Source organism: Taudactylus pleione, unplaced genomic scaffold (genome assembly GCF_031769625.1).
Source record: "Taudactylus pleione unplaced genomic scaffold, aTauple2 ptg000366l, whole genome shotgun sequence".
In the NCBI taxonomy this organism is placed as follows: Eukaryota; Metazoa; Chordata; class Amphibia; order Anura; family Myobatrachidae; genus Taudactylus; species Taudactylus pleione.
The window spans coordinates 3,329,512-3,356,404 of NW_028284767.1; the positions used below are offsets into that span (position 1 = coordinate 3,329,512).

At 42.7% G+C, this 26,893-nt stretch overlaps 1 protein-coding gene across 2 annotated transcripts in view; it reads right to left on the reverse strand.

Moving 5' to 3' along the window:
- The window catches only part of NTN5 (netrin 5), a 129,065-nt gene that overhangs the window by 13,002 nt on the left and 89,170 nt on the right, over window positions 1-26,893 (reverse strand). Inside the window, exons 2-5 of one of the 2 annotated variants that reach the window (XM_088444473.1) lie at window positions 15,647-16,671; window positions 8,948-9,136; window positions 7,946-8,095; window positions 2,303-2,356 (exon numbers count right to left, since the gene is read on the reverse strand). In XM_088444473.1, the coding sequence (XP_088300599.1) occupies window positions 2,303-2,356; window positions 7,946-8,095; window positions 8,948-9,136; window positions 15,647-16,640 (1,387 nt within the window). In that variant the 5' untranslated portion in view covers window positions 16,641-16,671. The remainder of the gene's footprint in view (window positions 1-2,302; window positions 2,357-7,945; window positions 8,096-8,947; window positions 9,137-15,646; window positions 16,672-26,893) is intronic. The other variant, XM_088444474.1, reaches the window with a different exon arrangement.

The window sequence follows — 26,893 nt, forward strand, 5'->3', positions numbered from 1 at the left end:
TTCTTGAAATACCTGTATCACCTTCTGGTCCAACAACCCCTCTTACCTTTCTTCCACCATCATCTACCTCCACCCCCCTTGCTCTCTGAAGGGAAACCGACTCAATCTATCAAGACATCGCCTTCCTATATATCACATTCAGGATAGATAGGATTCTGTCAAACCAGGATTTGCACTGGCAGCATTATTGTGCAGAGACTAACAGACTCCCCGGTCTTTGCCAAGAACCGCCGCATGGCGGGATAGACTTTGCTCCCGGGAGTCTGCAAGTTGAGGCCCTCTAGTTGCCCCCTGGAGGTGATGGTGGAGACTATAACCTAAGTAAGGTATAAAATCAGCAGGCAATAATGTAGTCAGGCAGTCTGAGGTCAGGGTGACAAGTAATGTAGCAGTTCGGTAGGCAAGCTGAGGTTAAGGGGTACAGGCAGGTAATAGGACAGTAAGACAAGCCAAGGTCAATGGACAGACAGGTAATAGAATCATAGTCAGAACAAGCAGGAGTAGGTACACAGCAAGTTTTGTGCATGTTGGTGCCTTTAAGCCAGGGAGGAAGCAGTGCACGTGTCCCTATGGGATACACTGCCACCACGGAAAGAGAGCCAGAGCCCATCTGCAGTAGCCACTCACCAGCAAGGGCATACCCCAGCACAGGAGAGCTGGTTGCCTGAAAACCCTGCTGAACCCTGTAAGTCAGTACAGAATGCTGGCTTGTGACACTATTGCTCTCGCTTCACCCAACTACCCACCTCTATGCTTGCCAGCACTCCCATTGTGGAGAAACCATCTCTTTACTCCACAAATTGCACTAGCTATCGGTCCATATCCTATTCCCCTTAATTTCCAAATGTATTGAAAATCTAGTCAGCACTATTTAGAACAATTTCTCAATACACACTCTTTTACTGATCCTTGACTTTGGACTTTCACCCTCTCCACTCCACCAAGACTATCATAGCCAAGGTTACAAAAGATAAGTTGAAAGGCCACTACTCCTTGCTCCTAGTTCCTGACATGCTGCTGCAGTCAATTCATTTGACTACCTCCTACATCTGAGATCGCTTCTTCAGCATCTTTTTCTCAAGTACCCACATCCCTCCTCTTTCTCTTTCACCAATTGACCTTCAGTATTATTTCTATGCCAATTTATTCTTTTTCCAATGACATCTCTCCCTTTCTTCCCTCTAGTATGTCTGACTGCCTTTTTGCCTCATCCACTTTGATTGCTTAACACTACCTTAAGCTCAACATAACCATAACAATATTTGTAATCTTTCACCCAGTCCTTAGCACGTACTCAGGGCCGGATTGATGGCCACATGGGCTTGGAGCTGAAAATGACCAAGGGCCTATTATGAGAAGCAGAGGAGGCGTGACCAGTGCTGTGTGGGTGTGGCCAGTGCCATGTGGGCGTACCCCTATACTCTCTGCTCCAATGTCTCCCTAAATATGTAAAAGGAAAAAAATCCTTCATTTTGTGAGGTAAATAGAAATACAATTTTACTACTTATGATTTATGGCTAACCGTGTGGACAGCAGATGGCCAGTCAACATCATGTTGTCATGACAATGGGCCTATTTTTATGTGGAGGCCTGGAGCTGTAGCTCCATCCGCCCCATTGTTAATCTGGCCCTGCACGTACTTGTCACCTTGCCAGGGTTCAACTTTTTCTCTCCCTGGATGTCTCCAAGATTTTTATCCAAGCTTTTATCAACTCCAGCACTTGATAACTGCAGTTTCCTCCTCACAGTGTCCTCTCTTGTCTGTCTGTCACCTGTTTGTTTTCCTCCCTTGCCTGCTTGTCACCTGTCTCTCCAGAATGTGGCATCATGACTAATCCTCTTCTCCCACCACTCCTCATCTGCTGTGCCTCTCTGTGAAGCTCTTCACTGTCTCTGCTATCCCTCCAGAATAAAATTCAACCTTCTTACTCTCACCTACAATTCCTCCCCTACTACATCTATTGCTATTTTCTCATGTCTAATCTTGTACTTCGTTTTTACTGATGCAATTATTTGTTCTGTCACTCATACAGTATATGTATTTTTTATTATGCTACTGATACATTTACTGTACATGCAAATTTGTTCTGTTTTATGTATTGTTGGCTGTATGGCACTCTGGAATCCGTGGTACCTCATACATCAACAGTGATGATGAAGAAGATGATAATTTTACTGCAGTGCTCGTTGCAGTGACTATATAAGGAGAATGGTGATCATGTCTGTGATAATGCTTTTTTTTTTTACTTATTTGTTAACACATTTAAAAAATCTAATGCCTGTATTTTGATTACGTTAATACCTGCTTTCGACTGTACGGGATAAGCTGCTGTTGTAGTCATCTCTTCTTGGATGCCTAAAGGGTGTCAAGAGGTAAGAGAAAATAAAGTATTACTATATATCAAAGATAGTTGGATTATACTTCTCCAATTCTGAATTATTAAAAATGTTCTCTTGTAAATGTATTGTGGCAACATACAGTATAGGAAAGCATGATGGTCATAGGATAATAGGAAAATTCACTGGAGAACAGTTTGCTGCAGAGAAGTTATAAAACCATGCATAACAGCTACAGTACAAACAATGGCATATACAGTTTAATATTTTCTGTTTTGCAATAGCCTTTGGCATATTTTTATGATGAAAAGCTGAACTGTCTCCAGATGGGATGTAGTTATGAGACCGCATCCACGATGCCGCCGGACTCAATACCGACATCCAAATCCCAACAAGGGACTCAAGATAGGCATCAAAATACCGAAGCCTATCTTAATCCTGACGCCGGAAAACCGAAAGACGCCAGCCCAAACGAGGGATAGGGAGCGTGGCGGGGTTAGGATTAGTTTTTTTAGGGGGGGTTTAGGGTAGGCTCCCCTAGGGGGAGGGTTATGGTTAGGCACCACTGGGAGGGTTAGGGTTAGGCACTAAGTGGGAGGGTTAGGTTTAGGCACTAATGGGGAGGGGAGGGATATGGTGTGAGGTGGGGAGGGTTAGGGTTAGGCTACAAGAAGTGAGGGTTAGGGTTAGTAAAGCATCCTGAGACCATTCATGTGTGGGGTTGCTTCTCAGTCAAGGGAGTGGGATCAGTCACAATTTTGCCTAAGAACACAGCCATGAATTGTACCAAAACATCCTCCAAGAGCAACTTCTCCCAACCACCCAAGAACAGTTTGTTGATGAACAATGCCTTTTCCAGCATGATGGAGCACCTTGCCATAAGGCAAAAGTGATAACTAAGTGGCTTGGGGAACAAAACATTGAAATGTTGGGTCCATGGCCAGGAAACTCCCCAGACCTTAATTCCATTGAGAACTTGTGGTCAATCCTCAAGAGGCGGGTGGACAAACAAACACCCACAAGTTCTGACAAACTGCAAGCATTGATTAGGCAAGAATGGGCAGGCATCAGTCAGTGTGTGGCCCAGAAGTTGAGTGGAGCATGCCAGGGCGAACTGCAGAGGTCTAGAAAAAGAAGGGTCAACACTGCAAATATAGACTCTTTGCATAAACTTAATGTAATTGTCAATAAAAGCCTTTGACACTTATGAAATGCTTGTAATTTTACTTCAGTATACCATAGTAACATCTGACAAAAAGGTCTAAAAACACTAAAGCAGCAAACTTTGTGAAAACCAATACTTGTGTCATTCTCAAAACTTTTGGCCATGGCTGTACATAATAATGGTTTTGAAGCATTTTATTCAGACATGTACGTACTAAATTTTGGACAGTGATAAAGTGGAGAGAGATAAAGTACCAGCCAATCAGCTCCTAACTGCTATATTACAGGCTGTGTTTGACAGATAGGAGCTGATTATTTGGTACTTTATCTCTCTCCACTTATCACTCTGCAAGGCTTAGTAAATCTTCCCCACACTACATTTAAAACTAAACAAAATAATATTCAACATACATTAAATCATGATCATATAAATTAAAACATTTACATTTTTGCATATTATTTTTTCTAATTTACTGCTTCTCATGACAAATAGTCCAGTTAAAGAATTAATTTTAAAACTATGTCCGGGGGGAAAAAATTATTCTCCAGAAAATCAATTAATATATGATTACCCCTCACAGATGCTATTTTAGCTTTCTTCCAGCAAATCAGGAATGACTGGAATGCTAATTAATCTGAAACAAACTGACTGAGATTTAGGAAATCAGAATCACATCTAAATATCATGATATCAACAAGAGTCATTAAATCAGGAGGTACTTAAGTCTTCGACTTTCAGAATGTCGACAGTGAGAATGTGGACGGCGTAATGATGACCTGAGAATGCCGACACATTTTAACCGTGTTGGTACTCTAAACATGATGCTTTACCATCATGTTTAAAGTTATAATGTAGACATGGTTAAAATGCTTAAGATAACATTACTACTAGAGATGTGTGGTTCGGTTCTCCAGAAATCCAAATCCACTCAAATTGAAGTTGATGTACAGTATTGATGTCATGCCTCTGTGAGGCACGAGAGGAAATTTATATCCTGTAAAAAATGTTTACATTTTTAAAAAAAACTAATGTTCACATCTAGTGGACATTTACTTTCCCATAATAGTATCTTCACTGTCCCACAAGTATCCGCCTAGTGAAAAAGGTTTATATGCCTGTGGATAAAATGTCATTTTGTCAGATCTGGGGACTCAAATTGAAGCACTGTCCTTTTTAATCTGCTTTTTCCTAGGCTTACAGATTATATTGGGTAAGTATTATATTGCTATACAGTAATTTATGTATTTGTTATCATTTTTGTTTATAAATCTAAATGCACTTTTATATGTCATTTGTTATATATTTTATCCACTATATCCAATGCCTTATACCTTGTTATATTAAATCTAAAAAGTAATTTGTTTTGCCTTTGTTTTTCTAACAAATATATGGGACTTTTTATGAAGAAAATAATTGCTTGCCCATGCTAACCTTGTTATGGCTTCAATGCATTAACTCTTTGCATGCTAGGTCAAGTTGTGTTAACCATTTGAATGCTGGTGTGTTAACGGTTAACTAACAAGGATCTTGATAGTGTATATCATTGCATTGGGGTAATTAAGTGTTTTGAGGGTCCCATTGCCCTAAGCTGACAAAATTAAACAATTGTAGGAAAAGAACCATATCATAAATTAGACACGAATATGTGATGAAATTACTATAGAGAAAACACAGATGCATCCAGGAACACAACATATAAAAATGTAATACAAATAGAGGCGACACGTGAAGCAGGTGGCAATTGAGAAGAGCATAAATAATCCAATATCCACAGGCACAGTGTTGACAAAGTGTAACAAAATGTCTATGCTTCAACCATTTTTTTTAATTTTCCTAACCAAACAAACATGACCATCTCTGGGGTGGAGACCAGACAGGGCCAGGTAAGAGGAAAAAGCAAACACACATTTACCAAACCAAACTGCCGGTAAGAGAAAGATTGCAAAACATTACAGAGGGGGAGTCTCATCAACACAGGGAAATCATGGGGAATGGAACACAGAAAAAGAAAAACTATATAAAAGCAACCAAAGAGAAGGGAAACATGACAGGTGATAAAGGGAAAAAACGAATCCATAGAAGGGTTATATAGTAATGGAGGCATTTAGTTGAATACAATGGAAAGGCCTCAGTATAAAAGTAATTTGTATATTCCAATGAGCTGAAGAGGCATGATAGGCAAAAATGTAGCAGTAGAACAAATAAAGGACATAAAGGACATCAAATGCTAAACAATAGCAAAAGGTTATAAAGGAACAATTTGGGTGAGTGTGACTAAAAGGACTCAGGAGAAAAGGAGTATAGGGTCTGTAATGAGCAGCCTCTTCATGTACATATAACACAGCAATAAGCAGGTGACACTTTTGTTTGTAAATGTGCATAGACATGACAGCGGGGCAATGTAAAACTGGGCCTGGACAAAACAAGTACTGTCATGACCTCCTTCCCCCTCTGTGGGTAGAAAATGGACAGTGTCATCCCGTAATGCATCCGTCTCACATCATAGGGCTGAGACCATGGTTAAAGTGGGGACAAATTAGTCTGGGACACAAGTGTAAACCTCCATTAGTCGTAAATTAGCATGGCAAGGGGCTGGTGGTGATAATGTAGCAGTGGGTGCAGTGGCGTTGCCAGTATAATTATGAATGAAGCTGGTAGATGGTAGTCCTGAGCCTGACAGTAGAATAAAAAGAACCTCAGAATCACCTACCCCCTGATCCTGTGTACCATTCTGGCGGCATGGTCAGACAAAGGGGTCAAGGCAAGGTTAAGGGAGGACACTATGCAGTCAAATCCTTTATCTAATGCAGCTAGCAAGATTTTTAGCAACTCTGCTGGCACTATATCGGCGGTCATTAGAGTATCAGGCTCCATTATTATTGTAAGGCAGAATCATAGTGTGCACTGTTTTATGTCCCTGCCTCTATACTCTATACCTCCGCCCTCCTGCTGATAAGAGGAACAAAGGAGTAACGTGACACAATGCAGCGTATGAGGTACATAGAGTACATTAGTGAATTAGAAACATCTATAGTCTACAAATATCATCAGATTAATATAATAAAACACTTAATAAACACTGGATCACTCAGTTGTATAACAGAAAGAACGTTACTAGTAGAGAATGAACAGTTTGCAGTTAAACGCTTGGTATCCAGGAAGGCAGTTATAGAGGGTAATCGGTGGGTGGTAGTCACAGGGAGCAACCGTGAAGGAGCACAAGGGTTGTTGTGTCAGAAATGTGTGTGTATACTGTAGGTTCTAAAGAACTGTTTTGGGTGAATCAGCCACTCTGTAACCCATGAGAAAGGTGAGGGCAAGACTGAGTACTGAATCCTGTGTAAAACCTCACAGAAAACATTCAGGTCAGAGACCCAGTGAGGGCATTTTTCGTGGCACTGATTTTTAAGTTTAACTGTGTTAGTTTACTTTATACATTGTATATTATACGTATGATATTTTTGTTTAACAAATGTAATAGTAAGCAGGGTGACTATCATTGCAAGGGAAGGAATCATTAAGTTTTATATCTTTATCATGAGACATATGTTATCTGCTCTTCTTTCATTTGTGTTACTTATAACCATTGTTGGATTTATAGTTATGTGTACACAGTGTCAGACTGGGGCATGAAAGCCCCACCGGGGGAAGCCAGTGGTAGGGGCCCAAGCTTAAAGTGTGTGGACATCCTCCAGAGGGGTGTGGCCAGCCACCGCAGAGTATTGACTAAACATTACAGAGGACAAAATGGATACTAAAGTGCATGGTCTCTTCATTCATATTCCTGCTCTACTAGGTAACGGAGGGCCGGATTCAGACCTGCTCGCGAGCGAACGCCTACCGTCTGGGGCCGGCCCCACTGACATCACTAGTGATGTCAGTGGGAGTGCTTTTGGCTGTGATAGAGCCAAAAGCACTCCTGGGCTTTCGGCAGCGAGACCCTACTGCAGGGTCTCGTTGCAAGTCCGATGGTCACAATGGTCTTGACCATTGTGACCATCTTTTTGCCCGCTCGCATAAGCTGTGGGTGGTCACCCACAGCTATGCGAGCGGCCAGGAGGCCGCTCCAATAACAGGTAGGACGGCCCTGATTCAGAGCGAGCGCTCTTGTCAGAGCGTCCAGCTCTGAATCAGGCCCTGAATCTGTAGTAGAGTAACAGAGTAACAGTACACTGTATAAAACCTGACATATTACAAGAGGAGATGGTAATTCCCATGTACCCCTCTGGGCCTGTCCAATGCTGTGCACACAAGTTATGTACCTGTAATCAGAACAACTAAAAGACGACCTCCATCAGGTTCTCATATATTTATATATGTTGCCTAACACTCTATTTAGTCTATGTTAGCTATTACTGATGACCCCTCCCATTGGTGGGAGGAGTCACAGTCAGTGACTTGCCTAACACAAAATACTAATAGTATAAGATTCTGATTACTCACGGACACAAGGCATATGCGGAGAACGACTTTGCTGGTATCCCTGAGCACAGCGGTTGCACGTTAGACCAGTCACTCCGGTTTTGCACTGGCATTGGCCTGTTGTTTGGTTGCACATGGCATTGACAGCTCCAATTGGATGGCACTGGCAGGCTAAACATAAACTTTATAATTATTAGCTGTTTGTTGCCTATTGAAAAAAAAGTCTGCTATTCTAAACACTGATGTACGATGTTTTCTATATATATTAAAACAGTCAATAAACAAACATTTCCTTCTGTAATTAGAGAATATCAGACACGTACTATAAAAGAACAAATTTGAGAATAATAAAATGAAAGTGGGACTAGGACAAGTTGTCAGACATGAAGGAAGATGAGGTTTGGATGCACAGTTCTTCGTTGAGTCAGATGCACAGGTTCAGTTAGTCCTGTACCAAATAATCAGGTCTCGGCACAGAAATGATCCTATTGGATTTTTAACATTACATAAAATAACACTTCTAGATAGAATTTTACGCATATCAATATTTATTAGTCATGATAGTGTTATCTGCTGCATTTACAATGTATTGCATCATTTGTTTGCCAATGGTTTAAAAAGTCACACTGGTATGAATTTGTGCAAGTGCTTTCAGGGCCCGTCGTTAGGCGACAGCTCAATAAGGCAAAATAAACCAACTTCCAGTCCCTTCCATCTCTTGCAATCTCTGCCAACACAGCAAATAGTTATAAAGCAGGTCTGACTCTTAGCAGAGCAGTTACAGAGGACCCTCCTACAGTATGATCCTCTAGAACTGTCTCCAGGCCCAAGCCTTTCACTTTCATCATTAATTTGGAATTGTGGATCAGTCTTTCCTTCTCATACTCCACATCACATGCTAAAATGGCTTATTTCATAAGAGTAGCTTACTTCAGGGGCACTTTGCTGAATTTCTGCATCAGCCAATAGCGTAAATGTGCACATCGCTGTAATAGTAAAAAAGTGAGGGCTCTATATACTTACGCTTGCAGGCCTTCCGACTAGATATTGATTTACTCAAGTCGCGTTTGTAACCTTGTTTACAGTAATGACAGTGACGTCCGGCGGTATTGTGACGACAGTTTAGACATATACCTCCACTCTTTCTACCAGAGAGCTTGTACAGTTCCATGTTAAATCGACAGCGGTGAGAATGCTCGTTACACTCACAAGCTGAAAAGAGAGACATGGGATGAATTCAGAGTTTCAGTAATATACACAAACACCCGTCTCCACAAAATAAATTTTTTTGTTGGTTTCTTTTAAAAAAAATTTAAAGATTTTTATTTGTAAAACAATGTTAACTTTTGTTTTGTTAAATACTCATATAACAGTATCTTTTACAAACAGGCAGCGTGACAACTGTCATATTTTTAAGTGGCGGAATATCTGAAGTGCTAGGTAGATTTTGCACCCACGGTAGGGTACTGTAAGTCCTTGTCTGTCTGTTTACACTGCTGAGATGTCTCAGGATTGTATGACAACCAACCATTTCCTGTATTTGGTGTTTTTATCACAATCAGCTACCATACAAAACCACCAAATGCAAAATGTAACTCAGCAGGTCTGAAATTTCCAATTACAGGGTTTACTTAAAAAAGTAAGAAATATAGAGTATGATATGCAGTGCTAATGTAGTATCGTACTCGCACAATAATTAATCTGTGATTGTGTATAATAAATGCATACTGGACGACTCTCTGGGAGGGGCAACTAGTGTAAGTCTGAGCTGCAGGAGGAGCGGAGGAGGGGGAAATCGTGGGCAGTGCGGGTGCATGGCAGTGCGATCAAGTTATCGCAGCCCCACTACACAATGCCAAGATTACCTGCACTATAAAGCATGGTGCGGGGCTATGGTGATGTGATTCAGCATGAATAGCCCCCCCCGCACCGCTCATTTTCACACGTTAAGAGGGCGGCTGTGGGGAGAGTGGAAGCCAGACTGGGAGACTTGCACTCACTTGCGGACAGCCAGGAGCACCGCAGGATTTTTGTGAGCCTCCCAGCCATTCCGGGAGAGTTGGAATGTATGAATAAATGGTATATTTAATAAAATACACATATAACGTACACAAGTAAAAAGTGTATATATACTGTAAACAAAACTAAAGTCAAGTATATTCAAATATGGAGATTCACTTCATCTATAGATTTATATTAGCCAGTGTCCATATATAAGTAAGATTGTTAATAGTAAACACTGGTCCAGAAATAAGCAGATAATTACTGTAAGAAAATTAGTTATGTAAATGTGAAGAATCAAGGTGCGTGGTAAAACTGTCTTTGTGGTGTCTCATTCCCCGCAGCGATTAATGTACTTTTTAGCCCTTTTTGTCCTTCTTGCTGGTGTTCCCATATGTGTTCATTCACAGGCCCCGAACTATTGCATTTGCTTGTATATTTTAAACTGTAATTGTACTCATGTAAAGACCCACATATTGTGGCATGGTACATTGTATTGTCTTGCTACTATATTAAGTTAGGGGCAAGTCATTCTGTGTATGAGGTCACATGTTATGTTCTTGCAAGTTACCTTTGATGTGACTGCCATATCCATCTGTCATCCTGATCTGGCCACACAGGAAGTAACCATAAGGGAAATGTAACAACTCACTTGAAAAGCATCTCATGAGTTAAATTCCACCTCCACAGGAGACACTCTGGACTTAAACCAATTGCCCTGTCATTATTCTCTCCGTTTGCTCCCCATTGTTCCTCTCTGGACTATAAGAGACATTTCAGAGACAACCCAGCAGATGGTCATCAAGAAAAGGACATCTGGGTATGTTAGGAGGGAGAGACACAATAAGGGACCCCACCAACCAAGACTCTGGGCACCTCCTCTGGATAGTCACTAGCACCATGAGAATTTGGTAGGTTTTAAAGGAGGTTGCCCAGGTCAGCTCCTCATGTTAGTCACAGACTTTGGTTAAGGGGTGATACAATACTCTGCCAAGGTACTTTGTGGAAATGATCGCCAGTCCTGTGTGGACTTATATGATGTTACTCCTGTGTGGACAATTTTTCTATATCACTCTTCTGTGGAATTAGTGATAATTTTCCTGTGTTGAACTCCTATTGCATCCACTGTGGATTTATACATCGGTGGCTCCTGCATGGAAGAATTTATTTCTCCTGTGTGGACTAATTCGCTATCACTCCTGTGTGGAATCAGTGATAGTTTTCCTGTGTGGAACTATTTGTCTTTATTTCTGGCATGGAATTGTCGTGGAACTATATCCTCTGCAGATTGTTTCTTTGATACATTTACATCCTGTTCCTGTGTATTATTGAACTATGGGCCTGATTCAGAGCCGTTCGCTATTTGCGGTCGTTCGTTCAAAAACAAGGGGTGGCTATTCAAATGATCCGTTCGCAAAATGCAGTCTGTTCACACCTCTAAGTCTGAACGAGCGACCAAAACATACGCTCGTTTATTTGTTAAAAACGCCCCCTGGCCACTCGCACCATACGTCATGAGCGCTATATATTAGATTAATCGAGTACATCGACCAGCGTATGAACTGCTCACTATTCTTGTGGTTGGTTTTTGCTACCACAAACTTGCGAGCAGTTCTGGCTATAAAATAACCCAGTGACGTGGTCAATGATGCTGCTGTATTAATTATGCACACCCATAAAACGCCCGTTTTGACCTTTAAGCACGCCTGCATTCGGATCTCCACTCACCATTTTCAAGCACCTTCCCCTGTTACCACCCACATACGCCTCATTCTGTCACTCAAAATAGCAGGCATTCGCTATATTGCGAGCACATGAATTTTGGCCGCACTGACTGGTTCACGCATGCGTATAACGATCTGTACGCATGCGCAGATGTGCGAACATCGCCCGGAACGAGCGTACTGCCGCTAGCGAGTGGCTCTGAATGAGGGCCTATTATGTTTGCTGTAAAAAATAAACCATTACTTCAGGTTCACCTGCTTGGTGTCTGTGTGATTCAAAGAACCCTGTATCCTCACACTTACTGTGCAGGGTTCTGAAATAAAAGTCAGATTGAAGTACCCAATATAGATTATTGCAACAAAAGATATGCTAACTCACCACATAATAAGTTCAGTGTCATTTTCTCACTATGTAGTGGATGTCCAATAAACCAGATATAAGGAAAACTGTCCACAATAGCTTTATCACCCATTGTGAGCGGGAGCTGATGCCAGAAGCAATCTCATTGGTATATTGATTCAAGGATGTCTAGCTGAGATGATTCATGAATATGATGGCTTGGCAAGATGCAGACTGCTCTACTGCACTGGAAGTAAGCTGGTCCAGGAAGATACTCAGCACTGTACTGTTCCTTGAGTGTTCCGGTGAAAAAATACTGCACTTCTTGTGGCAAACAGCTGCTGTATAATTTTTACCATTGGAGGAAATGGCTGTGAGTCAACAAACGCGTTAGTCAAACACACTACTGAAAGTCTACATGCACTTTTGGTCAAGTCTCCAGTGACAGACATTCTGATTAGAGCAGCACTTATTCATTAGTTTGACGGAAGCCGTTCACTACTAAGGGGTCTATTTACTAAGCAGTGTTAGGAGACAGAGTGAAAAGTGATAAGTAAGTGATAAGGTGCAAGCCAATCAGCTCCCAACTGTCATTCTTCAAACACAGCCTGTGAGATGGCAGTTGGGAGCTGATTGGCTGGCACCTTATCACTTTCTTATCACTTTTCACTTTGTCTCCTAACACTGCTTAGTAAATAGACTCCTAAGAGTGCAGTGTCTGCATAGCAGTACTCCAATTGAGCAGCACAGGGCTGAAGTGCTTACATGTCTGGGTGAAGCTGCTAATAATGTGCTGCACCCTGCAACTATTTGCCACAAGCAGCGCAGTACTTTTTAACCGGCACTCTGATGGAGCAGTACAGTGCTGAGTATCTGCCTGAACCAGCATGCTTACAGAGCAGTGTAGAAGTCTGCATCTTGCTGAACAGGCACCTTCACAGATCATCGCTGTGTGCCACCCTCTGTACGCTATATATACAGGAATGCTCTTAGCATTGGCTAATGCTCACGTCCGGTAGTAAAGATAGTTTTCCTTATATCTGGCTCATTGGATATCCACTACATAGTGGTCTATGTGCTAAGCATTGGAGAAAGATAAAGTACCAAGCAATCAGCTCCTAACTGACAGTTAGGAGCTGATTGGTTGGTACTTTATCTCCATCACTGTATCTCTTTCCAAGGCTTAGGACATAGACCCCATAGTCAGGAGACTACACTGAATATATTATGAGGCAAGTTACCATCGCAGCATCACAGTGCTTACGCATAGCTATAACATATGCGTAGTGTAAATCTGACTGTTATTTCAGATCAATTCACGGACCAGTTTAATGTTTAATATCCTCCTTACTGCTATATGGACAGTAGTTATTTATATCCTTAGATGAATTGACTCTCCATATTTAAATATGGTTGATTTTATTAATTGTTTTTATACTATATTTTTCATTTTTTATTTGTGCATTTTGTGTAATATACTTTGTATTACAGTATATGAAATCACAGATTATTTCTTGTGTGAGTAAGATAAACTTTTAGCGATGTGTGTCATACGATATAGTTTTAGTCCTTTCTGTGTTTTGCCACCTACACACATCTGCTTTGGGTTAATTTCTTCTCACACATAAGATTTTCCTCCCAGCTCCGAAGTCTAATTTCTTGTTCATTTTTTTATTTAGAGATGGCTATTAAATACTATATGTGCTTTCTCTCTCTGTCACTAAAATCCATTTCTATGGAAATGATTAGTGCTGTGCTGCAAGTGTAGATGCTTTTTTATCTTAGCAAAAATTCCTGTGTATACAGTACATAGAGGCAAAGTATGTGCATACAATTGTGCATTGTTGTGCTGATACATATTTGGAGAACTTACAGGAAATGATTATATAGAATGATAGTTCTAAAACTGTCAATGAATTTGTAAAAATTAATTATGCACTTCTAAGATTCATTATAAAATGAACAATGGAAATCCACTATACCGCTAGAGTTATTTCATCTGCTGTTACAAGAACAGTAAACAGTTATAGACATGTCATCTGAATTAATTATTCTTATTGGACTGAAGCTCCCCTGCTGTAAGAATTGTTTATGGTACTATAGGTGGAAAAGCAACATGCTTCATTACAGAGTAAAATCAATAGCTACAGTAAGTCATGGAATGTGTCTTTATTTGACCTCTGGTTTTTGTGTTACATTAAATTAACTGACATACATTAAAGGTATAGCTTCATTCCTTTAGGACAATGAAGACAACATGGGTAAAAGATGTAGTTTGTACGTTTTTGCATTAAAGAAATAATAGTGCTGTGTAGGATTCTTAACGGTTAATCTTCTGCTTGGACATTTGCCATGTGGTTTAATAGTGTTACATTAATTATTAAGCCCTTGATCTGACCCTGTATCTCCTTTAGTATAATTTAGTTGTTCCATTTCTACGCATCAATACCATGGAATGTTGTGAGACGCATCGACCGACAGATGAGAAAACCTGTACAGTTCTCTTAACCCATGAAAGCTTAATGCCTTTAGAAATGCTTTTGTGTAAATAGTTTTTAAAGGAGATGAGTAGTATTTATCAGTATAAGCAGATTTTACAGAGCAAAAGAGTGTGCAAGGACAAAGTAAACTATACAGACCTGGGGGCTTATGTAATAGGTTGCAAGCTGCAGCCGCTTATTTTTAAAGCGGCAATCATTTTAAAGGCAAAACCAAGCTGGTTTTGCCATTGAAATGATTGCAGCCTTAAAAATACAGGAAGACTTGCAGGAGTTCCCGCAGTGGCTGCAGCTCGCAACCTGTTACATAAGCCGTTTGGTATTTTCACACTTCCATACAGTATGCAGTGGATTGTCTAAGGGTTCAACTTCTTACCCATGATTGCTTTATTCCTTTTGATTTATTACTCAGCATTGACTTGTACACCAGCTTTCCCCCATAGGGAGCACTGCTTCCTAGTACAGTATGTGGTGCGTTACAGCTGCATGTTGTTACAGGTTGAATATGCTTCAGATCAATAAAGCATAGGCACAGAGAAATTGTCCTGTGTAAGAACCCTTAGAGGATCTGTTCAACTTTTTATTTATATAGAGTTTTATTTTATTTTTGATCACTTTATTAGGAGGATATTGACACTTTTTTGTCAATAAATTAAAATCCCCAAAATGATAAATAGATTATTTGCAAAATATTGGTAGTAACTTTTCGGCTGTCTTCTGGTGGAAAAATAAGTATGTATTAAAGTTGTTCCTACGTTAAATGTCACAATCAGGAGAATTCAGTCAACGTGTATCAGGTTAGTTTGCAGAGACAGCGGTCTGCCCTTTCATATCCCACTCCTTTATTTATTCACTACAGTAGTTCTTGGCAGGAGCCAAGATTATGCCTAGCTTTTATCTCTTCAGTATTGTACTGTAATAATGTTATAGCACCTGCACTGAATATTTAATCTTTAGTGCTTCAGAAAAGCGGACATGTCCATCTTATTTTTCAGGTGTAAGATGGCAGAAACTTAATGCTGAAACTTCCAAATCTTTCTATTATAAATAGTGTGATATAAATAAAATAAAAGCTTCTACATGATCTTAACTAAACAACTATTGATTCTGTTGATACCGTACTGTATGTCAATATATAATATATACTTTGGTCACTTACCGACACACTCATGTGCATTGCTTGGTGTTGCTCTTTGCCAGGGTCTGTCATAATAAAATGGCTTGCAAGCATCACACTCTGGACCAATGGTTTTGTGTTGACACTCACACATTAGTCCCTCTTTACTAGTCGTACAACGAGATGCATGACCATTGCACTTACACCTTCCTCCAACCTGAAGTTCAGAAACTCCATAGAAAGCAGTCTTCCTTCGGATTCCAATCTTCTTACCATGGTGTAAACGGTTGAAGACCACACGGACATCTGTAGCAGTCACCCAGTCTTGAAGAACTGGACTATATTCAAATCTGCGGGCCGATGGGCGACCAGCTAATGGCATAAAAGCTACAAGTCCTTTAGTGAGGGGTTTAACTCCTGTTTGAAAATCAGTACAAGTGGCTTCATGCTGCATGGGCTTAGTAATGGCACTAGTGGTTGCTTGGTTGTAAACTCGGCGGCAATGAGAAGAGTAAAACTGAAAAGGAATCCATGTCTTTCCATGATCCATAGATTTATAGATTGCCATAGAATCAGGACGTGGAGAACAGAATCGCAAGCTGACATAAACCAGCTCAAATCTACGACCCAGTGGTAGAGTCAGTGTAACATTTTGTGGAAATGTTAAACCACTTTCTGACCTCCAACATGTTTGGGCATCTGTGTCAGTCATGTATGAAGGTGGGAAGGATGTATCAATTTTTTTCTGATCACACAACTGACATCGCTTCAATGTCACATTTGTGGAATCCAGGAAATAACAAAGTTTTTGTGGTGCACGTCCACAAGTATTGGATGTAATTACCTCTTGTCCAAGAGCCACATTGATAAAATCTGGGATGCAGTATTTTGGCCTCTGTTTGGCATCATAGCAGGGGCCATCTGGAGACCCACTGTGGGTTGAAGCTTTGTTGGAATTGTTCTCTTGACCCTTGGGCACTGGGCACAGCAAGGAGATAATATAAAAAGGAATAAAAGCCCACACAATTCGAGGCATGACAGAACATTCAGGATGTTGGAAACATTACCTAAATAGAAACAAAAATGTAGTCAATTAGAAATGTTTGTTAGGATATATCTGCACATATAGAGCCTGATTCTAAGTCGGACGTATCTTCTGCTATGGATGCAAATAGCGAGTTGTAGCATACAGTGCATGCGCCAATGCAAATTTACACATATTTGCGTATCTCCATCCTAATCTTGGTCAGATGGCACTTGGCCAGGTCTGTCTTTCCTTGGCATTTTGGGGCAGGATCTGGGTGATGACACTGCAAGTGGGAGTGTCACAGGTGCAAAGATTGAGTTCCACGCTATTCTGAGTTATGCGTACAGGGAAGAGAAGGCTGTTAGGTGGACCTTGCACTTAGCATGGAGCTGGTGCAAGTGGCAATTGTAATGATAATGATGATCGCAGCTGTGGATGGAAAAACAGTGGGCGGAGGGGCTTCTCGCTTTAGCCACTTAACTGGAAACATTGTTTTTCAAAAAATGCTTAGAAATTTGAGTTTTTATGATTAAGTTAGGTCAAGAACATCCATTTAAAACTTATCCAAAATTATTTTATTAATTTTTTTTGTTTTGAAACATAACAATAACATTGATTTTTTTATTATATCGGTCATCGATACATCAGACAATCGATGATTGAAACATGGTCACCAAAGTGACCGATGAGCAGTGATCGGATGCAAGGCAGACACTGGGGGATGCAGATGGCCAAGAGGTCTCTCTGCCATGGCTGTAACTAGGGTAGTGTGACAAGTGCCATGGCAAAGGGCACCGCAGTACAGGGGGCGCTGTTTGGGCCTGTCAATTTTCCTGTTTATTATCATTCTCACTTGTAGCTTCCTCTTCTTTTATCTCCAGCATCTCCTGGCCTCCCCTATCTCTTCCCTGGCCCTTCCCCATGAGGGCATGGCCCTTTTTCAGGCACTATCTTATGTCCCTATTTAAAAAAATTCTAGTTACGGCTCTGCTCTCTGCTATTGGCGGCTGCTGGAATATTATCTTCTAGCAGTCGCCCACTGTGCGTTTTCCACTGGTGGCATTGTTTGCGTCCATGTTAGTTAACACACAGCCTGGCATGGTCGAAAGCGATGCGGCCGCGCCAGGCAAGTGGTTAAGCTGTATGGATCCTCATGTTAGCCCAATGGATACTCGCATTAGCATTAGCCTAAGGCAGTAAATCAGTCACTTGGCGTCCGACTCAGAATCTGGCCCATAGGCTTTCACATACAAATTGTATATGTACAGTATATGCAACACACTTGACATGATAATTAGATAATGATACCACAAATGACTAAAATATAAATAAGATTACAGTACTTTAAAAGCATCACGTTTCAAAATTGGCAATTTTCATCTGTTTTGCTGCCCGTGGGATTTAAAATGGCAATAATGTTGAATATAAAACCAGGTATGTCTATCTATCTATCTATCTATCCAGTATATATATATATATATATATACATACACACACACACACACACACACACACACACACACACACATATATGGGGCTGGTGCAAGTGGCAATTGTAATGATAATGGTTGCATATACACAGTGCTATTTTTCAGCAGGAACTCAGGGCCTGATTCAGACTCGCTCGCAAGCGCTATGTGCTCGCAAGCGGGTCGATTGTTAGACTGTGCGCACGTGAGGCGTGCACACTGCACGTGCACTAGCCCCGGAGCAAGAGAGAAATTCTCTCGCTCCGGGGCTCGCTACAAATGGGGCGGCTGTCGGTGTTGATCGACAGCTTGCCCTGTTTTGTAGGCAGGGAGGGGGGGTGGCTACACAAATGGAGGCGTTCCCGAAGGAACGTCTGCCGTTTGTGGGAGGCACCACTGACATTCTGTTAGAGCAGGAAGCTCTCTGGGGCTTGCGACGGGCGAGACCCTACCACAAGGGTCTCGTCGCAAGCCCCGATGGTCGCAACCATCGCGAACATCACCTAGCCACTCTTTCAAAAGCTGTGGGTGGTCACCCACAGTTTAGCGAGCAGCCAAGAAAGAGTGTAAAAAAACCACCGGCCCGCCCTGATTCAGAGCAAGAGCGAGCGCCTCTGAATCAGGCCCTCAGTTCCTGATGACATAATGTCCTGGGCCAAAGTTGTATTTTCCATAAAATGTGTTTAGATTTGGGTCCCTTTCCCAAGATATTTCATTATTTTATGCAAATATTACAAAATACTGAATATTCCGATATCCAAAAGACCCTTGGTCCCAAACGTTTTGAATATGTTAGACTCAACCTGTATATATATGGTAGGTATCTATTAGGGATGTGTGCCAACCCCCGTGTTTTGCTTTTGGTTTTGGATCTGTATCTCCTTCAAGGTTTTGGATCTGGATTTTTTAAATAAGAAATAGATAAAAAGTTTTAAAAACAGCTAAAATCATGTAATTTATGCAATCCAAAACCCGAAATTCGGATTTAAAATCCGAATTCCGAACCTTGACCCGGATTTACCCAGATCTCCTCACGAGATTAAAACCAAGAATCGGATTTACTCGGATTCACAAAATTCGGGTGGATTCGGAATTCTGGAGAACCGAACCGATCATCACTAGTATCTATGTATGTTTTGTGCTATGTAAAGCTGGGCATACACGTGCAAATAAAATGCCTATCAGACCGACAGACATTTTATCTGGCAGCATGCCAGCCACAGATGTCTGCGGCATACACTGAGATTTCTCACAGTGTATTAGTCCAACATCTGCGCTCCACCCGCGGGGGAGGAGACATTTCCCTGTTCCTTCCATGGGAAGCAACACAGGTAATTTCGGTCTGTCGGCCGCGGCTGGGCATACACTGCCCGAATGCGGCCGATAGTTTACCCCCTAAATATCGCATCGGATGGGCATGCTGGACAATCCGGCATGCCTGACCGAGCAATATTTATCAATCGCTCGCCCGCACACACGCTACAATTATCGGGGCGATCCGCGGATATTGGGCGGATCACCCCGATAATTGTAGCGTATATGGCCAGCTTAACTGTCTTGAAAAAGGTGCACATGGGCACCGAAACGTCGACTTTGATGTGATGAATTTTTGCTACAATACAAGCCTTTTTAACTATAAGGCCGGGAGTGCCATCGTGTTGTGTTTATATATATATATATATATATATATATATTGTGATAGGATCACTGGTAAAGTGGTCTGTGGCAGGTACATTTGTCCCAGATTCCTGTCTTATGTGTTTTAAACCCCCAGGAGAAAGTCTGCAGTGTAGCAGGCTTGAGTTTTGGCTTTTTGAAAAGCCGGTTTGGGACCTGGGGGTTGTGGGTAAGAGGAGAGGGAGGGCTCCACCCACGGCCACTCCAGGTTTTGGTTCTCTTAGCCTGGTAACAGGCTTGTTAGGGTTTCCACCTGAGAGTGGCCAATATAAGCCTAGTGTGTTGAGGGCTGATTGTCTCACCTGGGAGAGCAGACAGGGAGTTTGCTCAGAGACACTTGAAAACCTATCCGTGAGTACTGTGCTGTGCCTTGTTGCTGGTGAGGGCATTAGGCCCTGCCAGGTTATGGTAGTGAGGGAACCACCTGTGAAGTTAGTGCCCCGACAGGGCTTGGATTTATGTTTATGTTTTCTTTATGTTATTTCTGACATTGCACAATAAAGACTGGCGCCGACCAGCTTGTACTCGCATCCAGACTAGTGTGCTGCTTCCCTGCTGCTGTGTGTGTGTGTAAGGAAGGAGTCCCCTACCCAGGAGAGGGACCTCCTAATCTGACTGTGTCACAATATGGTGGAGAATGCGGGCACCCACACACACTGAAGTTGCAGCGAGAGGAAAACTTTCCGTTTAAAAATTAAAGGGACAGACACCCAATTTGTGAGTGTGGAAATAACGCTGTGTCCTTGGAGTCCCATAGAGGAGGCGTCAGCCAATGCTCAGAGAGGCAAGGTTCAGCTTCCAACCTACACCCCAGGACAAAATGGAGGACATAAATAAGGCCTTGCTCCAAGCTACAGCAGCTCAGCAGGAAGCTACCAGGGCTCTGCAGGAATCCACCAGGGTGCAACTGTTGGCCTTGGAGACAGCCCAGGGGCAACAACAGGTTGCCATCGAGGAAACCCGCCAGGCCTTAGCGGAAAACAGCCAGGCCATAAAAGAGGTGGTACAGCACCTGGTTGCCCGGCCCAGAGATGTTATTACTGGTCCTCCCACCACCACTCACTCCGTACGAGCCAGTCACTTCCTCCAAAAGATTACTTCGGGCGATGATGTGGAGGCCTATCTCGCCGCATTTGAAAGAACGGCCGAAAGGGAGAGTTGGCCCCAGGAGCAGTGGGCAAGTCTGGTGGTACCATTTTTGTCTGGGGAGCCACAAAAGGCCTATTTCGACTTATGCCTGGCTGATGCCAAGGACTATAAAAAACTAAAACAGGAGATCCTAACTCGCTTGGGAGTCACCACCTTTGTTCGTGCCCAACGGGTCCACCGCTGGGAGTTCCATATGGACAAGCCTCCACGTTCACAGATGCATGACCTCGTCCATCTGTCCTCAAAATGGCTACAGCCCGAGACGCTGACGGGACCACAGATCATGGAAAGGGACCTGCGATCATTACCTGCGACTCTGCGCAAGTGGGTGAGCCATGCATACCCTAAGTTCGCGGACCAGTTGGTCGAGCTGGTGGAGAGGTACGTGGCGGCTGAGGAGCTGATGAGTATGCCCCACCGAGCCCCGATGGCGCACCGGCGAACTCCCACAGACACTGGTAAGACTGTTCCAGGGGAGAAGGGTGCTGGGCGGTGGAATGTACCTAAGACTGAGGGTGTAGAACCTGGAGACAGGCCTGCCAGGCCAGGAAGGTTCTTGCCCCGTAAACGAATAGACATTAATATGACTCAGTGTTTCCGATGTGGTGACTTCGGCCATATTGCCGTTAATTGTTCACTTACAACTGAACCTATGCAATGTGATACTGCTCATGTCTACCGCAGGGGGTTTTTCTTGCACAGACAGCCTGTACGGCTGACCGGCAGGCTGAGACTGATAAGCACATGTGTGTACTCACTGTAGATGGCAACCGAGTAGAGGCACTGTTAGACTCTGGTAGCTTGGTGACACTTATAAAAGCTGAGCTGGTGAACCCCTTGCGGCGTGAGGGGAAAACTGTTGGTGTGACCTGCATACATGGGGATACTCGATATTATGTTACTGCCAAGGTGAACATCGAGACACCATGTGGTTCTGCTATGGTTTCTGTGGGTTTGGTGTATGGTCTGATGTACGATGCAATATTGGGGAGAGACTTTGCTCACTTCTGGAAGTTGTGGGAAAGCCGTTTTGTTCCAGAGGTGAACAACCCCGATCCATTTGAGAAGGTTGTCGATGTAGTGGAGGTGGGAGTTTCTTCTGAGTCAGAGTTATTCCCTTTTGCTACTATGATTGGCGAACTAGAGAATGCGGAGCATGACGGTGGCCCGCCAACTGATGTGCCTCCCATTGAGGTGGGAAGTGTTGTTGGGCCAGGTGATCGTCTGCCTGATTTAGAGGTCAGAAGAGAGGTCTTTGCCGTGGAGCAGTTGAATGACCCTACTTTGGTAAAAGCCAGGGAGTATGTAAAAGTAGTTGATGGTAAACTCGTAGACCCTGATAGTCCTTTGTCCTATCCCCACATGGCAATGTGTCAGGATTTGTTATATCAGGTGACTAAGAAGGGGGAAGATATTGTGGAACAACTAATAGTTCCCAAAGCCTACAGAAGAACAGTGTTAGATCTGGCCCATGGTCATATAATGGCAGGCCATCTAGGGGTAGAGAAAACCACTGAGCGAATAATGCAGAGGTTTTTCTGGCCCTGGCTTCATAAAGAGGTGTCTTACTTTTGCGCATCCTGCCCTGATGTCAGTATCATGCTCCCAGGCCACATTTTAAGGGTCCACTAGTTCCATTGCCTATTATAGAGGTGCCGTTTGAAAGAATAGCGATGGATTTGGTTGGACCCTTAATGAAGTCTGCCAGGGGACAACAGTATATTCTGGTCATAATGGATTACGCTACCAGGTACCCGGAAGCGATCCTGTTGCCCAATACGTCAACCAAGACCATTGCAAGAGAGCTAGTTCATGTCTTTAGCAGGCTGGGTATACCTAAGGAGATACTAACTGACCAGGGTACACCGTTTATGTCAAAAGTCATGAAAGAGTTATTTCGCCTGTTCAAAATTGAACAGTTAAGAACTTTGGCTTATCACCCCCAAACCGATGGGCTGGTCGAGAGGTTTAACAAGACGTTAAAACACATGCTTAGGAAAGTGGTCGACAAGGATGGTAGGGATTGGGATTACTTATTGCCGTATTTATTGTTGGCCATAAGAGAAGTTCCCCAGTCCTCCACCGGGTTTTCACCCTTCGACTTGTTGTATGGGAGACACCCAAGGGGGTTACTAGACATTGCCAAAGAGACATGGGAGGGGCAGTCTAGTCCTTACAAAATGGTGATTGAGTATGTTTCTCAAATGCAGGAGAGAATTGCTGTGGTAGTGCCGATAGCGAGAGAGCACCTGGAACAGGCTCAACAGGCACAGCAGAGGGTATACAACCGCAATGCTCGGTTACGCAGCTTTGCTCCTGGGGACAGAGTGTTAGTATTGGTTCCCACTGTGGAAAATAAACTTTTGGCTAAATGGCAAGGGCCCTTTGAAATCTTAGAAAGAGTGGTGCAGGTCAATTACAAAGTTTACCAGCCGGGGAAAAGAAAGCCGGAACAGATATACCATATAAATCTGTTAAAGCCCTGGAAAGATAGAACGGTACTGTCGGCCGACCGAGCCCCTCCAGTAAATCCAGGGCCCTTAGTTCCCGAAGTGACAGTGGCAAAAACCATGTCGGCAATTCAACAACAAGAGGTCAAGGAGTTTCTGATCAGAATAGGGTGCTGTTCTCTGACGTGCCTGGGAAAACCTCGGTCATTAAACATGACATAATCACTGACCCAGGGGTTAAAGTTAATCTAAAGCCCTATAGGTTACCAGAAGCACAAAGAGAATCAGTGTCGAAAGAAATTAAAAATATGCTAGAGTTAGGGGTTATTGAAGAATCACATAGTGAATGGTCAAGTCCCATTGTGTTGATTCCAAAGCCCGACGGGAGTGTGCGTTTCTGCAATGACTTCCGAAAGTTGAACAGTGTTTCAAAATTCGATGCCTACCCGATGCCAAGAGTGGATGAACTGATTGAGAGACTATTGACGGCAAGGTATTTAACCACTGTTGACCTAACCAAAGGGTATTGGCAAGTACCGTTAACTGAGAGCGCCAAACAAAAGACAGCTTTTTCAGCGCCAGAGGGCTTGTTTCAGTACAAGATGTTGCCCTTCGGGCTACATGGGGCGCCTGCTACCTTCCAAAGAATGATGGACAGGATTCTAAGGCCCCATAGACGGTATGCGGCTGCTTATCTGGATGACGTGATCATTCATAGTCCTGATTGGCAGTCTCACTTACCCAGGGTACAAGCAGTGTTGGACTCCATCTATAAGGCAGGTTTGACAGCCAACTCAAAAAAGTGTTGTCTAGGCATGGAGGAAGTAAAATATCTGGGATACACCATTGGCAGAGGCCTGATAAAGCCTCAGCTCAATAAGGTTGATGCCATACAAAACTGGCCACGGCCTCTGAATAAGAAGCAGGTGAGAGCCTTCTTGGGAATTACGGGGTACTACAGGAGGTTTATACCCAACTTTGCCACCATGGCAGTCCCACTGACTGACCTGACCAAAGGCAAACAAAAAGTCATGGTAGAATGGAGTCCTGAGGCAGAGAAAGCTTTTCAGGAGTTGAAAGTAGCGTTGTGTTCCCAACCAGTCCTGATGACTCCTAATTTTGACAGGGAATTCATAGTACAAACCGATGCATCAGAAGTAGGTATAGGAGCGGTCCTGTCCCAGAACAAGGAGGGTGAGGAACACCCTATTTTCTATCTAAGTAGAAAGTTGAATGTACATGAGAGAAACTATGCCACAGTTCAGAAGGAGGCGTTGGCCATAAAGTGGGCATTAGAGGCTCTCAGGTACTACTTGGTTGGAAGAAAGTTCAAATTGATCACTGACCATGCCCCTTTGAAGTGGATGTCCGAAAATAAGGACAGTAATGCGAGAATTACGAGATGGTTCTTGGCGTTACAAACTTTTAAATTTTCAGTGGAACACAGGCCAGGAAGCCAGCTGGCCAATGCTGAAGCGTTGTCACGCGTTCATTGTTACGGGGCTTCAGTTGTTCCGCCCCACAGATCGAAACAAAGGGGGGGGGATATGTGATAGGATCACTGGTAAAGTGGTCTGTGGCAGGTACATTTGTCCCAGATTCCTGTCTTATGTGTTTTAAACCCCCAGGAGAAAGTCTGCAGTGTAGCAGGCTTGAGTTTTGGCTTTTTGAAAAGCCGGTTTGGGACCTGGGGGTTGTGGGTGAGAGGAGAGGGAGGGCTCCACCCACGGCCACTCCAGGTTTTGGTTCTCTTAGCCTGGTAACAGGCTTGTTAGGGTTTCCACCTGAGAGTGGCCAATATAAGCCTAGTGTGTTGAGGGCTGATTGTCTCACCTGGGAGAGCAGACAGGGAGTTTGCTCAGAGACACTTGAAAACCTATCCGTGAGTACTGTGCTGTGCCTTGTTGCTGGTGAGGGCATTAGGCCCTGCCAGGTTATGGTAGTGAGGGAACCACCTGTGAAGTTAGTGCCCCGACAGGGCTAGGATTTATGTTTATGTTTTCTTTATGTTATTTCTGACATTGCACAATAAAGACTGGCGCCGACCAGCTTGTACTCGCATCCAGACTGGTGTGCTGCTTCCCTGCTGCTGTGTGTGTGTGTAAGGAAGGAGTCCCCTACCCAGGAGAGGGACCTCCTAATCTGACTGTGTCACAATATATACATATACATTACAAAAATACAGAGGTAATATTAAAATATCAGAGTGATAAAATCATATGATAAGATCAGTAGGTCGTCTTTACTGTGTCTACTGGCAGGATCCTCCCGCTTAGTGTATGGACATGGCACCAGTGTCGTGCAGAAATAAGTGCTTATTGAGGTCACTGCAGGTGTATTTTCAGCTTGGCTTATTGTTATCTAAAACCTGCATGATCCAGACTGAACCTTTACATAGAGGTTGCAGCACTTCCTGATGTTCAAATAATGAAGTGCTCTTGATTATTATCATATGGCTCTATCTTTTACATATGGCTTCGCCATGTTGCTATACCTTTCAATGAACAAATAGTTATAAATTAAATTCTGCTATGTATCACAATGACCTATCATAATTCAGGACTTTGGGGGTAATCTTGAAGGCTTGGAGAGAGATAAAATTGTGAAAGACACAGCACCAACCAATCGGCCCCTAACTGTCATTATTTAAATACAGTCTGCAAGGTGACAGTTAGGAGCTGATTGGTTGGTACTTTATCTCTCAAATGAATGTCATTCATGTGTACAGGGTGGATGGAAGGATGGACGGAGGGACGGACGGATGGACGTGTGGATGGATGGATGGATATAAATGTTGTGGTTGTAAGTAGTGGCTCTTTTGAATCATCTGGTCCTTGCGGGATACTTTTACAGTACTTATATAATTGCATGTTACTATATATAGATCTCTTTAGCATTAGCATGTATACTGAGAGCTCATTATTTATAAAAGAAAGTAGTACGTGTGCCAAGATCTTTGTGTGCCTGTCTTTTCCACTTCACTGCTAATTGGAAGCTTTATCTTGGTTTATCTAATTTTCTTCACACCATTTTGTTTTTCTACACATCACCCACAGTTACAAATAATGTGTATATTCACATTTTGGTGTGAAATTTCCTGGCCAAATATTAAAGGAATGTAAGTGTGAGAATTCTTATGCAGTAGTGTTCCAAACTCAGACACTGCAATAATGCTAGCTGACACCCATGTCGTGATAAGATCCTGTCTAGTAACGGATCTCCAAGTCTCTATTGTTCATCAAACACAGACCTCCTGTCAACCTTAATGCAATGTGACTACAGTTATAAAGAATACATTAACAATAAATTAATGATATCATATAGATAACGTGGTTTAGCTGTGAGCTCATTATTACACACACAACCCACCCACATAAATATATACATTTTGTGCAATTTGCCTGATACATCAATTTGTTCCATTTTTGAATATTCAAAATATTGAAATATGTTGCTTCTTATATCTCAGCGTTAACTCTGCTGCTGATTATTAAGTGATTCCCAAGCATTTGGGTAT